Genomic DNA, 15,176 nt, shown 5'->3' on the forward strand with positions numbered 1-15,176 from the left:
CTCTTCTCAACGCCCCCAGCTCCTTATCAGCATTGTTTCCCATCCCTCTCACCTACCCAGCTCCTTGTCAGATCTGTTGCCCTGGCCACGTTCTGGTCCCTAGTCCCAGTCTCCTTTTTAAACCAGTCCCAGTCTCTCTCCACCCAGCTGATATCAGTATTCTTCCTCTCCCCTCCAGCTAACTGATTCCCAGTCTCTGTCCCTCCCATTTCCCTCACTAACCGCCAGTCCCAGCTTACGCTTGGCTCCCAGTTTCCTTGCCCAGCTAGTGCCAGTTTCTCCCCCTCCCTCCCTCTAGTCCCAGTTTATTCTTTTCCCTCCTTCTGGTCCAATTTTTGTCCCCTCTACATATGACTCAGACTGCTTTCTTCTCCTTGGGGGGGGGGGGGGGGGGGGGGGGGGGGAGAGAGAGAGAGAGAGAGAGAGAGAGAGAGAGAGTGTGTGTGTGTGTGTGTGTGTGTGTGTGTGTGTGTGTGTGTGTGTGTGTTGGGGGGGCAGTCATTGAGAACACAGCAGATACTGACTCCCCTGCTCTCATTGCTAGTGCCAGTTCCCCATCCTTGGCCTGGAACAGCTTTTGTGCACCCATTACAGGGAAAGTCCAGCTTCAGTCCTGGTAGCCCTATGCTGGAGCATGATCAATTATTCTGTGGGGATAGCTCACATGCAGTCTGATCAACTCTGGGAGCTGTGAGACAGGATCATGCATGTCTATTGAAGACCGAATGTTCAGAGATTTTAGCTGCTAAAATCGAAGTAGTCTCTTTTAAGCATATGGAAACAGCAAATTTGTTTCAAAGGTTTATATATGGCCAAACTGGGATAGATTGTCATGGAGATCGCAAGAGGCCATACCCCTTATACAAAGGTTACCCCATGCAAAATTTCAAGTCTTTGCTTTGAAGCATGGGGGCAATGTTACAACTGTCAACGAAGAGGTTACCAGTAAAATGTAATACTCTGCCCAACTTGCATTTTTTCTGTAATCTCATTCTCAGAAACAGCTGAACTATTTTGGCTCAAATTTTTAAATAATGAAATTAAAAAGATCAGGCTGAAGCAGACATCTGTCATGTAAAATTTCAGCTCAAATGGTTAGTTTGGCAAATTTGTAAACCAATAAAAAGGAGAACTAAAAGTGGGAAGTGTCAGGCAACCTAATAGATAGCACTATCAGCCCGCCTATAATAAGCAGGGCTGGTATTTTCCACAGTTCTATGGCTGCAGAATTTGCCACACAATCCACTCACTACTACAGAACTGTGTTTCAGGATCTAAGTTTTCTGTCTGTCTCTCCTCTACCTCATCCCTAACTGAAGTTTCTACCCCTTCTGGATGTGAAGAAAACCTTCCAGATATGAACCAAGTAGAACTGATGCAATGTTGTTTTCCTGAGCCTGCAAACAAGCAGCCTGAAACAATAACTGACAGGGGCTGATCTGCCCCACTCATCTCTTGGGGGAACTAACCCTGAAACCTAATTATAACAATTTAAATGTCAAATACTGTTAACTATCTCTCTGCTGAGGATTTTGTCAAACATTCTAACATGCCTATTCATTGATATTGAGACAAAGATTAATGGGGTGGCTGGCTCCTGGGAAGGGGAAGTTCAAATATGTGCAGGAAATTTAAGTTCTCTCTATCCTGGCCTGCAGGGGAGAGGGAAATAGGAGAGTCTTTCACTCTCCAATGACAAAAGCTGCAAAAACAGCAAAGCAAGATACTATCCTGTAGCTTTTTATCCAAATGCTTTATACCTCACTACAGCTTGGCTTTAAGTTTAAAAAAATGTACAAGGTAAATCAAGTAGTTAAACAGGGAAGCAGAGAAAACAGGACAACCTACCAGACATTCAGGAATGACAATGATTGAAGTGATTTACCCAGGTGTATCCACTTCTGCTGCGTTTGCTTAGCCAGTAGCTATCATCAGTATTAGGGCTTGTCTTCACAAGAAAATTAACCTGGAATAAGGTAAAGTGTGAATTTAAAGTAGATTAACTATTCCTAATTCACTCCAAGTGTGGATGCTCTTATTCTGGAGTAAGACTGCCTTATCCTGAATTATTTTAATCCATTTCCGAAATTAATCAGAACCCACCCCCCTGGGTTTTCAGAGCCCAAGTGGCAATGTTTACATGGCTATTTTTAGTGCCATTACATGAACCTGAGTCTGTAGACCCTGTGCTCTGAGACTCACTGCTGCAGATTTTTTGTTTCAGTGTGCACATACTCTGAGTGGTTTAGCTATAGGTGTAGCTGGTAGTTATACCTAAGTTAAGGTTGCCCAACACTTTCTGTTAAAAGATCTTGTTTTCAGTTGTTCATAACTGTGCCAAACTTTAACCATTCAGGCTGAAATATTCTATGATAGGTGTCGGCTTCAGGCTGAAGTTTTTTCGGAAAGTTTCAGCTAAACCAGTTCAATTGTTTCCAAGAACAAAATTAAGGAAAAATTAATTTAGCTCATGTTAAAAAAAAATTTGTATCTGTTCTGTTGAGAAGCTCTAGTGTCACCATGCTTTGGAACAGGGAGACTTTAAATTAGGTAGAGGAGATGTCCTATTTTGAGGTATATGCCTTTGCCTTCCCTTTGAACATTTGCCTAAATTGGCCAAGTTATAAGCCTATGAAATTCTTGTTTTGCACATGCTCCATAGAGATTTATTGAGTTTGGCAGCTAAATTTGCTCAACATTCCATATGAACTGGGCATGGTCCATCTCCACACAGCTCCTACATGCCCATCAGACTTTCTACACTCCAGCCCAGGGCTGCAGGGGTTAAGCAGGACATTTCCTGCCATTGGACTTCCACGCCACTGAGGTCTGCTGTACTGCCAAGCATCAGAACTGAAACTAGCGAGATTATCTCTTCTGTTCTCTGTGGCTCCCAGGTAGCATAGAGATGGAGGAAGCAGCCTGACTGGAATGCAGAGGCATGAAGAGCAGACATGTGGGGTAGAAAAAAAAATCAAAGGGAGGCAGGAGCAGGAGTCAGGAGAGGTAGACAGGTGCAGAAAGCTCTGGAACTACTAGAGCACATTCCCCTCCAGAATCTGGGATAGAATCCAGGATCCCTGAGCATTCATACTAACCTGTTGTCCGCAAATAGTTGTGCAACCTATTGGTAAGTGTGTGTTTCATCTCCCATCCACACGCACTGGTCTACCTAGAAAATAACAGCCTATTGCTGCTGCCAGTAGCCATCTAGCTAGTACATTAGTTCAAGTGATAGAAATCTGTGGTGTGGCTCTAAAAGACCCAACTTTGCTGATGACCTGTTTGGTGGTCAGTATGGTTCCATGGGATATAATTTTAATTTTGCTTTGTTTAAAAAAAAAAATTGTAAATTTCATACAAAAAACCCCGGTTAAAATAACATTAAGATTATATACTTAAGTGTTCAAGAATTAGTATATGCCAGAACTAAGGTTACATGAGCAGCCTTAATTCACCCTTCTTGTACATATGCATTATGATGCAGTCTTTAATTAACATGATCACATAGTATTTTTTCCATAGGATACCCCCCCTCCTCCCCCCCGCGCGCCTTATTCATGCACAGCATGCACCATGCTCTGGGAACAAATCTGATTGTATAATGAATAGGGCTGTTGTCTGTAGGGCCTGTTGCAAAAGTTAGAAGGTGTGCAGCGAATGAGGCAGGGGACTGCAGAAAGAGAAAGGATGGTCTCATGGTTAAGGAAGTTGAATTCTGTCCTGGAGAACTGAATTTTATGCCTGCATCTGCCACAGAGTTCCTATGTGATGTTGGCAAGTCACTTAAGCCAAAATGTTCACAGTTGGTCATTAATTGTATGTGCCTCATTTTCTGGGTGACCAACTTAAAACACGTGTGACCTGCTTTGGCTAAGTTGCAACTGAAGGTGATTTCAAAAGCACATCTTCAAATATAAAGGGCTATAAAAACGCTAACTACTCTGAAAAATCAGGCCTTAGCTGTGTCAAAATGCACATCCAAAATTGGTGGATACCATTGTTAATTTTACCCTTTGTCTCTCTGCCTCACTTCCCCATCTATGAAATAGGGCTAATACCCCTTCACCTTACAAAGAAGTTGTGAAGAGAAATGCATTAATAAATTCATAACTGATACTACGGTGAATGCACTATAGACCTGCCCATTAGGAAATTAATACTTTTGTATTCAGTGCAGAGTTTGGATGGTGTACATTCAATATAGAGTAGGGCCTGCACATAGAATGAGGATAAAAAGAAAGAATTAGTAATTACCTATTCATTGAGTACCATCCATCCTGTGCACTGAATGAGGTTGAAGTCCTGTGGAAAAAAATAGTATGTGATCATGTGATTAAATAAATGCTGCATTTAATTACATGTAATCATAATGCATATTGTCAAAGGTGCGGAATTAAGGTTGGACAGGCAACCTTAATTCTAGTGTTTCCTAACTTCTGAATGCTTGACTTTGCAACAGTGGCATTCTTTTCACATAGATTTTTGTATGTAATGTATACTGTACTTAATAGTTTGTTTAATATTGTGAATTTTTTAAGATTCTGTCAAAGCACCAAGAGCCTGACATAGGCACATGTTTTTTTTTAAAAACTGAGGGAAAGAAATGTTGCTTCAGGTTTCAAGCTTGGCTTTTAAATTACATTAGAATTTGCTGGTGCTTCAGAATGTTTCATTTCTTAAGTTATGGTGGTAAAAGAAAATTACATTTATGGTGCAGTTAAAATCTAAGCTAGAGCAATCTGAATTTTAATTTCCTGGGTTTTTCTATTTAATTTTTTATTAAATCTTCAAGTTTAAAATAAGCAATCTATGGTTATCCTGCTCATTATCAGCTTTGAATCATCTCCATATATCTGGCATTGTTAATGCAAAATTTAAAAGATTAGAAAATAATGGGTACTGCTGGACATGCAAGCAACATAGTATCTTTTTTAGGCAGTTGTATAATAGAAAATTGCTTACTCTCCTTTGTCAACATTTTGGTGTGTTTAATTTTTCTTAATTATCTACAGTACTTAGAAACCATTGGATTTGATACTAGATATCCTGATGGTGATGTGTGCTCATAAGCAATACTGGGCTTTTACCAGATCAGAGATCAACTGATGAAGTTTGTCAAAACTACAGTGGCACATCTCATTAACCACTGTTTACACTCAAGTTTCTTTGAGGTCTCATTAGTGGCAGGACCATAAGGTATTATTCACTTTATCTCCCTAGTATGAGTCCATGACAACAATTTTCAATAGCTGAACCATTTGAAAGATAACCGTTTATAGATTAAATTGTGCAAGGTTAATAAATAAGAACAGGTGGGTCTTCTACCTGGTACAGTACATTATTATGAATGAAAATCATTCATTGCATTCTGTTATTTCTCAGCTAACATTTTAAAAGTTAAATGAAATACATGGATCTGTTAACACTATAAAGTCTGTCATTTTATCCAAAATAAGTTTTGGAATGGTAAAAATTCATATTTTACCGAATTCTGCTGCATTGGTAAGGTTACATGCAAGTTTCCATTCTAAGTCATAATTTTGACCCCTTCTCTAAAATCCACAGTATTACTTCATAATAAGATTGCTTGATACGTGTTCATTTCAATTAAAAGTACTAAAAGCTATGAAATAATTATAAAATGTGGCATTACATATATCCTTTGATTTGCTATTAGTAGTAGCTGGATCAGAACCCATATTGTCATACACGCTTCAGTTAATTTTTTTTCTGTGTTTTTGGATGAATATTTTTCCAAAGCACCTCAGTAGTGGAAATCTGTTAACATAGTAGATGTAATATTTTCATAATTGCACTTTTTGGAACTGAGAATATTTTTAACAGTGAGGACAGAGCCAGGGGCGTGGCACATATAACTCTGCCGGGATGGGGAGAGTTATCGCCTTTTGCCCCGGGGCAGGAGATGACACCTCCACCGGCCCCCACTGCAGAGGGGGAGCCAGCTCTACAGGCGACGTGGGAGGAGGGAGAGCTAGCTCCTCCGGCTGTGAGGAGCAGGGATAATGCAGCGGGACAGAAAGTGCCTCTCCAAAAGTGGACAAATTTTCTTCCTGTGCACACCCCTGGACAGGGCCAACAATAAATCCTCCTATTGCCCTAGCTTTTAGGGCCTGATCCTCAACTTCCCATAAAGCCAATGAACATTGGTGAGTCTCAGTCCCTCTAAGGATCAGGTTCTTTCATGTTTTGATAATATATGGAAAAAATCCCAAGCTTTCGTTCTATAATTTTAACTTAATCCACTTTTATCAGAGTTACTTTTATGTGGTTAACACTAGGGCTGACATATCTGCCAACAAGTTTCTTTTTTTACAGCTTACAATGAAAATTGTTAAGTTAGCCTGTAGCACCCTCAACTGAGACGTATGTAGGCACTAACCTCTTGTTTGCATATATTCCGATACTGATCAATCAGTGCACCTTTGTATAATGTACCCAATAAACTCTTGTGGTGGCAATTCTATAATTTCTATCCAAGTTTCTCTTGATGCTTATTTCTGAACATTAAACCCATTGCATTTCCTGTTTATAGAAAGACACTGAAGTTGTGAGCTCAGTACTCTTCCCTTAGGTTAATGGTGGTACACAAGGGCTAACAGGTCTAAGTTGTAACAATAACAAAAACGACTACACCTAAGGAGAGTATGGGGAGAACAGAGGTAGAATGAAAAATGCTGATTCTGCCCATTGGTTTCCCTACACTAAGTGAAAGAGAGAAACTGCCTCTGGGGTGGATTTCTAGTTACTTTTTGAAAAAGTATAGAGAGATGAGTTATGTTACAGTGGCAGATTAGAGCCAATGAACCTGGTGAGTAAAGTAAGTTTCAAATCGAAATTTGAAGGAAAAGCTGGCCATTTGATTCAGATAATCAGGGAGGCTGTTCCCAACATATGGGGTAGTTTAGATTTAAGGCACAAAGATGAGTGTGAGAGAAAAAATTGAAGGGGAGCAATTAGACAAAAGCCTTGGGCAAAGTCAAATGACTGAGAGAACAGTATTTAGAAATAAAATCAGAAATACAGGCAGGATTGGAGTTCTGATGGTCTTTGAAGGCAACCGCTAGAAGATTGGTCTTGATGCAAAATGCAGTGAGTAGCCAATGAAGGGCTTTTGTATAGGAAAGTGGCCTGTCTTCTTGTTCCTGTTTTAATGATCCTAAATTTCTTGAATGAGCTGTGAACAAAACCTGAACTTTCTAGCTAGTTTTATAACACTGTGCAAGGACTTTCTCTCAATCCAGGAGCCTGTAAAACTTCTGGTTTCTTGGTATCCACAGCAACGACAAAGTTATGCTTAGTTTGACAGTTTGCCATTTTTTATCCCTGCATCAAGTGTTGAATGTTCTGAGAGGAGCCCCCCAGGCCACCACCTTTAGCTGTGTCATGACCAGGACATGAGCAATCTGACCTAGTGGTCAAACCAGGCCAAATCAGTCAGACTGGGTCAGATACCAGGAGGTCAGAGTCCAAGACAGGCCAGAGGGCAAACCGAGAGTCAAGTGTCATGACGCAGCCAGGGGTCAGGATACCAAGAGATTAGAAGCAGGAGACAAACTTGAGAGCAGAACCATGGATCAATAACCAGAGTCAGGCCAAGTTGGATTACCAGGAAGTCAAGGCAGGGGAGCAGGAGCAGGAAGCACAAGGCATACAGTCCAGAACAAGGTGGATCCCAGTTGCATGGATGACTTCCTCTTCCTGTGTGGGGCTTAAATAGGGGCTGTGGACATCCATCATTCTGCTAATCAGCTCCCAGGTCCTATGTTTGAGATCAGCTTGTATTCTGACAACAGTTAGCAGGTCCCTGGGTGGCAGTTCAAAACCTGTTAGCTCCAAATAGCCCTGTGGACCTGGGTTCAAGACACACAATTCCTGACAAACTGATGTAATTTTATCTACCCATTGTCAGTCATCTTGAAAACTCCATACCTTCCTTTGGTCTCTTATTATCTTTGAATGTACAGTGTGGTGATGGAAAAGACACTTGTACTGCTTTGATCATTTGATTTTTTTCCCCTAATGTCCAAATGAAATATTTTTGCAGTAGAAAACCAAAGTAACATTGGTTCTGGGAGTTTGTATGTATCACAGCTTTAAAAACATCTAGTTCATGTGTGTTTTGAACACTTCCCTCATAAAAGTCAGTCAGTTATAATAACTACATACTTGTTCTGCTTGGTCATAACTTGTAGTCCAATTTCAAAGAAGGGTTGGCTGCTGTTGCTGGAAAAGTAAGTTTTCTAGTCAACAGTTGTGGCAAAAACTCCTGGTGATGATTTATTACTTCTGACTCCTTTATCACTTCATCTTATACATTCAAAAAATGTTGATATTCTTCATTTTTTTATTTGATTCAGATGATCTATACCATCTCGTTTATAAAGTGTGTGTTTTGCGTAGCTGCCAAATGCTTTTTATTGCCAATGTAGTTTTAGCAGGTGGGTTTGAAGGGTTCAATTAAATGTAATTAGGGCTTCCATCTTTTCCCTCAGCATCTTTATGTGATGCCATAAATCAGCATATTTAGGGCATTTTTCAGTAATTCTTAGAGTTATTTAGATCTTACTCTTCTCTGATCATCCAATTTGCCATGCTTTTTATGAAAAGTGATGAGGAATCCACTAACTGACATCTGAGGAATCAGCATAAAATTTGGAGAAGGGTGCATTCTGAAACTACTTTTATCATTCATTATGTACCATTTTGGGATGGCTATTTTAAAACAGAAACTTGAAGCCTTAAATGTTGTTAACACTGATATTTATTTCAGCTTGATAATTCAAAGTTTGGAGTAAAATTTTGAATCTTTGAATGTTTGCATTCATCTCATTCACTTATCTCTATTACACGCACCCTTTCACTCTCTGACATGAAAGATATCTATGTACATCTTTTAAAGTGTTAATCTGGCTGGAAAATTAAAATGTACTAAGGGTTAGTCCTACCAAACTTCTCTTGCATGCATTCTTGATCTGTACAATTTGAGTGTTGGTTATGAAATTATGCCACTGGTTGTATGGTGGTTACAACACAAGCATGCAGCTGCAGTTTGTGAAGCTTGAGATTTCAGGCTACATGGCTTCAGCACATCACATTCAGTTCCATCATTTACCATGCATAGCATCCTAGATGATAGTATTCAGTGAATGTATGGTCTCTAAAACTGATGTTGTTACAGTGTTTTAAATCTTACAATAGTTATATTCTTGCTAGTCAGAGATATTAGTAACATACATAAATAGAGATTACAAGTCTAGTAGGTATGAAAACAGTCATTTGCGCATGCTCAGAATATTGCCTGTCACCTTACTTTTCTGAATGTAGGTATCCACTATGTATTCTCCCCTACAGGACTCTTAACCCCTTGTATGCCATGTCTTCACATACGTGGAGCTGTATATTTCAATGGCACATACATTTTTACAGCAGCGCTGTAAAGCAACAACAGTACAGATGCATCTTTGATAGCCAGCCTTCTGGCATCTAGAGCTCAGCGCTGCACACTTTTTGCAAGGAGCCCCTCTTATTCATATCAATTTTGAGTGCTGAACAAGAGGTCTTTAGACCTCTGTTTTCAGTAAGGGTTCTGAAATCTGTCTCCTCTGTACATTATGTTGGCATTCTCTTTCTCTACACATTTAGCCTTGCTGCACAAAATACTTGGCAATATCTACCTCCAATCAACTGGCTCCTTTTGTAAACCTGACAGTTTCTCTTTTATATTGCAAATGAATGAGCTATTCCCCCTCCCCTCCTGCCACTATACCTTCAGTTGGCAGTGCAGATGGCTGCTTCTCTGAGGATATGGATTTGGTATGACTTTAAGAATGTCTGTGTAGCAATTAACTTTGACAAACTCCTTGCAAACTCTTTCCTTATAATCAGCTGTCTCTTAGACATCCATTAGTTTGTAAGAGCATTATTAATGTCTTATATCTGGCTCTTGAAATGTTGGAGAATGTACATTTTCTACATTCTAAGGATTAAGTAGATACCATACAGGAGTAAATGTTCCCTTTTGTCAGTTGATGCTCTTGTACTCCTAGCATGCCAGTATTCCTGAAGTGTATATTTTTATAATGAAAGATTAGCTCACCTGGTGCTTGACAGCCTTGCCGTAAACCACTGACCTGTTTTTCATCAGTTTATTCCAAATTTTCTATAGTGCTGTATGTTATCCAAAAATGGTTATTGCCTTGGAGAAAAAGTGCAAAAGCATGTTGCAATGCTTCGGGGACTGCAATGAGATCCAAGAAGTAAAAGGACTGGTGAACTGAATCAGAAAGGCATGGGTGAGATAAATGAGGGCAGTTTTCCCCTTGTTTAAATAAAGGGTTATGTCACAGGTTACAGGGTGGCTGTCCTTTGTGAATGAAGTAGGTCCATCTCCCCTGTACTAGAACAGGTGCTCCCAATTAAGAGGGCGGGACAGCATAAGGGGGCCATAGAAGATCAGGGAGAGACCCAGAGATATGGGGGGAGGGGTTCCAGTGAGTCAGAGCAGACTGGTTCAGTCAGGAAGAGCACGTGAGACCTTCCAGAGACCAAGGGACTGGAGGAGTTCCAGAAGGAAGCAGAATGTGGTTCCTGGGAGAATACTGAAGGCTGAAGGGGAAAGAGCAGCAAGAGGGATTTGCTGGCTGGTGTCCCGCAGCTTGAGAGCCAGGGCTGGAGGGCTTGAAGGCAGGAGGCGCTTACCCCTGACATCTCCAGACCCAGGAGAACTGGGAGAGGTCCAGGGGGAGTGAGGCCTGCTCCCATGGCAAGGATGCTCCCAGCTGAGAGGCTGTGGGGGTTTCTGCTGAGAAGAGTGGGGGTGCACTCCAGTTGGAAGGGCTGGGGTGACTGTCTTGGCAGAGAGACATAAGAGAGCTGTGCTGGAGAGCTGGGGTGTGGTGTGGGCGCCAGGGCTGCATTTGATGTGTTTGTTGTCTGGAGGACTATGGTATTGGGACTTATATGCATGGGGTACTTTCTTTGGTACAAATTAGCCACACCAGGCTATTGGCACTAAGACAGACTATTTGGATTGTTTCAGGGACTCTAAAAGGGGAAACTGAGGCAGGTGCACCTGTCATGCAGAAGGAACTCCTGGTGAGGTGGCCCTATGACAGATTGTTTGTTTGTTAGCTCTTCATGAGAATTCTCTTTTCACATATACAAATGTGATCATTAATGGTCACAGTTCTGATTTCATGTAAACTATGTCTGTTGCGTGAACTGGCGTATCTCGGAATCACAGGAATTAGAGATGGGAAAGAGATACAGCTCATCTAATCCATCACCCTGCTTCACAGGGTTGCGCCATACAATGTATAATGTATTGATCTTTTAAGTAGAACTTGATGTGCCTGTTTACTTTCACATAATTTCATATTCTTATGTACACTGTTATTTCACAATATCAGAATTATACTATTTTTCGTAACAGACCTTACCAACATACATAGCTCTGCATGCACTATTCTGAATTACTTTACAGGCCTCTGTACAAAAGAAATAGCTAAAATTAGACAATAGATAAAAAGTAAAGGAAATATATCCCCCATCAAAAAGTCTATAGTTACCAGGGCAGATTTACTGATGTGAAGCAAATGGTTCTTGCAGCTGATGACAGTTTGTTTATATAGACAGCAGTAAATAATTAGGATAGATTTTGATGCTATGTTGATGTTTGCCATTCTAGGGGATTGCCACATAATGCACCACAGAAGATTAAACGGATTGTAGCTAAGGGTTGGGACTTTCCACAGTTCTCAGCATTGTCCTAGCTCTTCTTCCAGAGAAGTCAGTGGGAATTCTCCTATTGATTTTACAGGCAGCAAAATTAAGCAGCCCTGTGTACTGTTGAAAATCCAACTAAAAAAATCTTTAGCCAGCGTGACCATGAGGGAGCACCAAATTCACAGCTGTCAGCCATCTTTGCAAAGTGAAAATCTATAGAAAATCATGGTTGTAACATTGCTTCTGTGACTAGGACCTTTGGCACTGGCTAGGCCTCAGTGGCTGACACAAGAATGGATTTTCTGATTTGTGCAACAGAGGGATTCCTCTGTGAACCGTAGTTTTTGTATTTAGTTCCATCATAAAAAAAACTGCATGTCTGTTTTTCAGCGATGTGCATATTGTAAGCACCTTGGAGCCACTATCAAATGCTGTGAAGAGAAATGTACCCAGATGTACCATTACCCCTGTGCTGCTGGAGCAGGCACCTTTCAGGATTTCAGTAACTTCTCCCTCCTTTGTCCAGACCATATTGACCAGGCTCCTGAAAGATGTAAGTAAGCTACATTCAAATAAGAAAGTGAACTGTATATGGTTATAATATCACCGGTGCACACTCTGGTCCTATAGGGCTCAACTGTGTAAGATGCTGAGCACTCTGGCCCAATCCAGCAAAACTTTTAAGTACGTGTTTGTATATAAGCATGTGAGTAACCCCGTTGAAGCCAGTGACACTATTGGGCCTGGGTGGTCAGCACCATGCACTCCCATTTGCTACAGCCCCAAGCACTCCCTGTCCATGAGCCATATCAGACATGGCTGCTGAAGGTTCTTGCCCTAAATCACGTTCTCCATTGGAGACAGGCTACTGGAGTGCATGGAACACTGGTCTGATCCAGTATGGCAAATCCTGAGTTTGTATTTCCTTTCCCTGCTCCTTCTGCCTTTAAGGGAAGTTTAGCCAAACTTCCAAAGTGTACTTTGTTTACCAAATTAGTCATACGTTTGTAAAACTTCCTTCTTAATCCACTCTCATTCAGTCATGTGCTATAGCTGGAACAGGTAGGGGGGGAAGGTAGTGAGCAGGAATTCCTCCTCTGCCCTCCAGTCCACTTGGCTGCTCAGTCAGTAGGCTGAGGCTGAGCCAGGCCGTATGAGAATTGCTGCTGCTCAGATGTGGCCAGCAGATGTTTTCAAACGGTCTTTTCTTTCCACTGAGCTGCTTTCATGTCGATAAGTGACAGCACATCCCATGCATCCTGATCCTGCTTATTTTTCTGCATGGGTCAGAGTTGAATTTGAGGGAAGAAAAGTTGGAGAGAGCAGAGTCCCATATAGATATACCCCCTCCCTATTCAGCTATTAAATAACAATTGAAAGAGGGAAGCAGGCAAACCATTACATATAAGCAAATCTAATGTAAGTAAACAGATTACCTGCTGGAGAGGGGTAGCTAAATGATCTTCAGGAGCAATGGGCAGGTGAAACAATACCAGCTAGTAAGAAGTGTTGTAAACATCTGCGTATTTTCAGAAATAGCTACTCAAACTATTATTATACACTTGCCACTATCAACTTGACTTAGGCTAATGCACTAAAATCTGAGGTGTGAATATGTATTTCGATGAGCCGATGAAATAATAAAAAAGCTACTTTTCATTAGCTGGCATGAAAAATGGCTTTTTTCTCAAATTGTCCGTTACAAGCTGACCCAATACCCCCTGACTGGTCACCAGTCTGTTGCATGTGGATCAAGTAGCTGTCTCCTACATGCTTCAAAGCCAGCTAGGTCTGGGTAGAGTCTAGTCACTGTTTCTAGCTTTGAGATCCTACAGATCTTGTTTGACATCCTTCCTTGGGATATAGGGTGCTGCCCCCCAGCCAGCCTAGACCCCAAAATCAGTGTCTGTTACTTCCCAGCCCCCCACTTGCTTATACCCCTCCTCCCAAAGCTACATCTATTCCATGAGCACTCTGGGCTTTTAGTTTAACCCTTCAGAGACAACATGGCAGGAAAGCAAGGTGCAGATGCTTAGCAAAGAAACGATTTAACTGCAGTGACTTTACTCTTAAAGCACTCAAGAGTAACAGATCTTTGAAAACGATAGAAGTCCTCTGATGCACCTTGAGAGTCTGAGGTTTGTCAAGTTTTGAGCTGGTCAGAGTGCCTCCTGACTCTTGCTTCTACAAGTCTGTAAATGTGGCAATGGGTCTGTCCCTTGCATAGAGCAGAATGCTGTTCCTGAATAGGGCCTCCATTTTCAGCATGTTCTCAGACTGAGAAACTGCAGACCCAGTTCAGCTTGCCCCTTCCCTACTGCTGGCCCTGGTGTTAAATATATATATTTATATTCCATTGTGGGGGCTGACCAGTAGTTGAGAGACAATAAATCCGTTGTTCCCAGACTGCAGTCTCGACGGCTCTTAGTGTTTAATAAAGGATCAGACACCTTTCCCAGGCAGGGCAGCTGTCTGGAATGCAATACAAAAGGTTGTCTTTGGGCATGTCCAGACCTGTGCAGTCACTATGTCCAACTTTTCCACACATTGAACAAAATAAAGTTCATAATTTGACTCCGACATACTCCACTCTGTCACATTGTCCATCCAGTTTTTGTGTCGTTTCCTTCAAAAGACTAGTAGGCCAGCTCAACACTTGGGGTCTCTTGATCTCCTGATGTCTAACTTTCCTTTCAAAGCCCCTAGTTCTCTTTCATAACTGCTTCCTCAAACTCAACTTTCTCTTTGCGATCTTACTATAAGAATCATATTTCCATTCAACTTAAGATCACTCTTGGAAAGTTTATCCCTGGTTAATGCATTGCTTCTAAATTGCTTTGTCAAATGTCTTGCCTGTCTAATCGGAACTTCACCCTGAAATCTTTTTTTGCTAAATTTCTACCTGTTGATACCTACACTAAAATTTTCCATTATCTGAGAAAATCTTGATTTTTGAAGTGAACCAGTTTGGCCAAAATAAGAACTAACCTGAAACTTTGTCAAATTTTAAAGATCTGGCAAAATTTAGATCTCTCATACACAATCATATAAGCACACAGAGTCTCTCATTTTTGCACTCTTCTTCACTTTGTTCTGGTCATGAGGTCAAGTTGAAGTACTGAAATACAGAAAGGAAAAAGGTGTTCTCGTATTTCTGCCTCACATTGTAGCAGAATTTTTAGCCAATCTGAGTTTTTGAGTGCTTATCCAAATCTTTTGAGATTCACACATTGCTAATCTTGATCCACTTAATTAGAATTTCTCTTTAGAGCCATGTTTTGCCACGATGCTGATAATTTGCTGACTCTAAGACAGTTCAGTTGGTGCTTCGAAAAACACTCCAAGTCCACTGCACCATTTAGAAATCTCAAGTCACTGTACAGATATGCCCTTTACTCTGAGTAAAATGAAGTTTTAGCAAGCATGGC

The 15,176-nt window shown here is 41.0% G+C and overlaps 1 protein-coding gene across 2 annotated transcripts in view; it reads left to right on the plus strand.

Annotated features, from left to right (window-relative positions):
• Window positions 1-15,176, plus strand: part of KMT2C (lysine methyltransferase 2C) — a 302,649-nt gene that overhangs the window by 138,150 nt on the left and 149,323 nt on the right. For both annotated transcript variants that reach the window (XM_067542734.1, XM_067542735.1), the window contains one exon: window positions 12,139-12,301. In XM_067542734.1, coding sequence (XP_067398835.1) covers window positions 12,139-12,301 — 163 coding nt within the window. The remainder of the gene's footprint in view (window positions 1-12,138; window positions 12,302-15,176) is intronic.

This window comes from Emydura macquarii, unplaced genomic scaffold (assembly GCF_026122565.2).
Source record: "Emydura macquarii macquarii isolate MOO-44397 ecotype Brisbane River unplaced genomic scaffold, CSIRO-AGI_Emac_v2 contig_719, whole genome shotgun sequence".
NCBI classification, from domain to species: domain Eukaryota; kingdom Metazoa; phylum Chordata; order Testudines; family Chelidae; genus Emydura; species Emydura macquarii.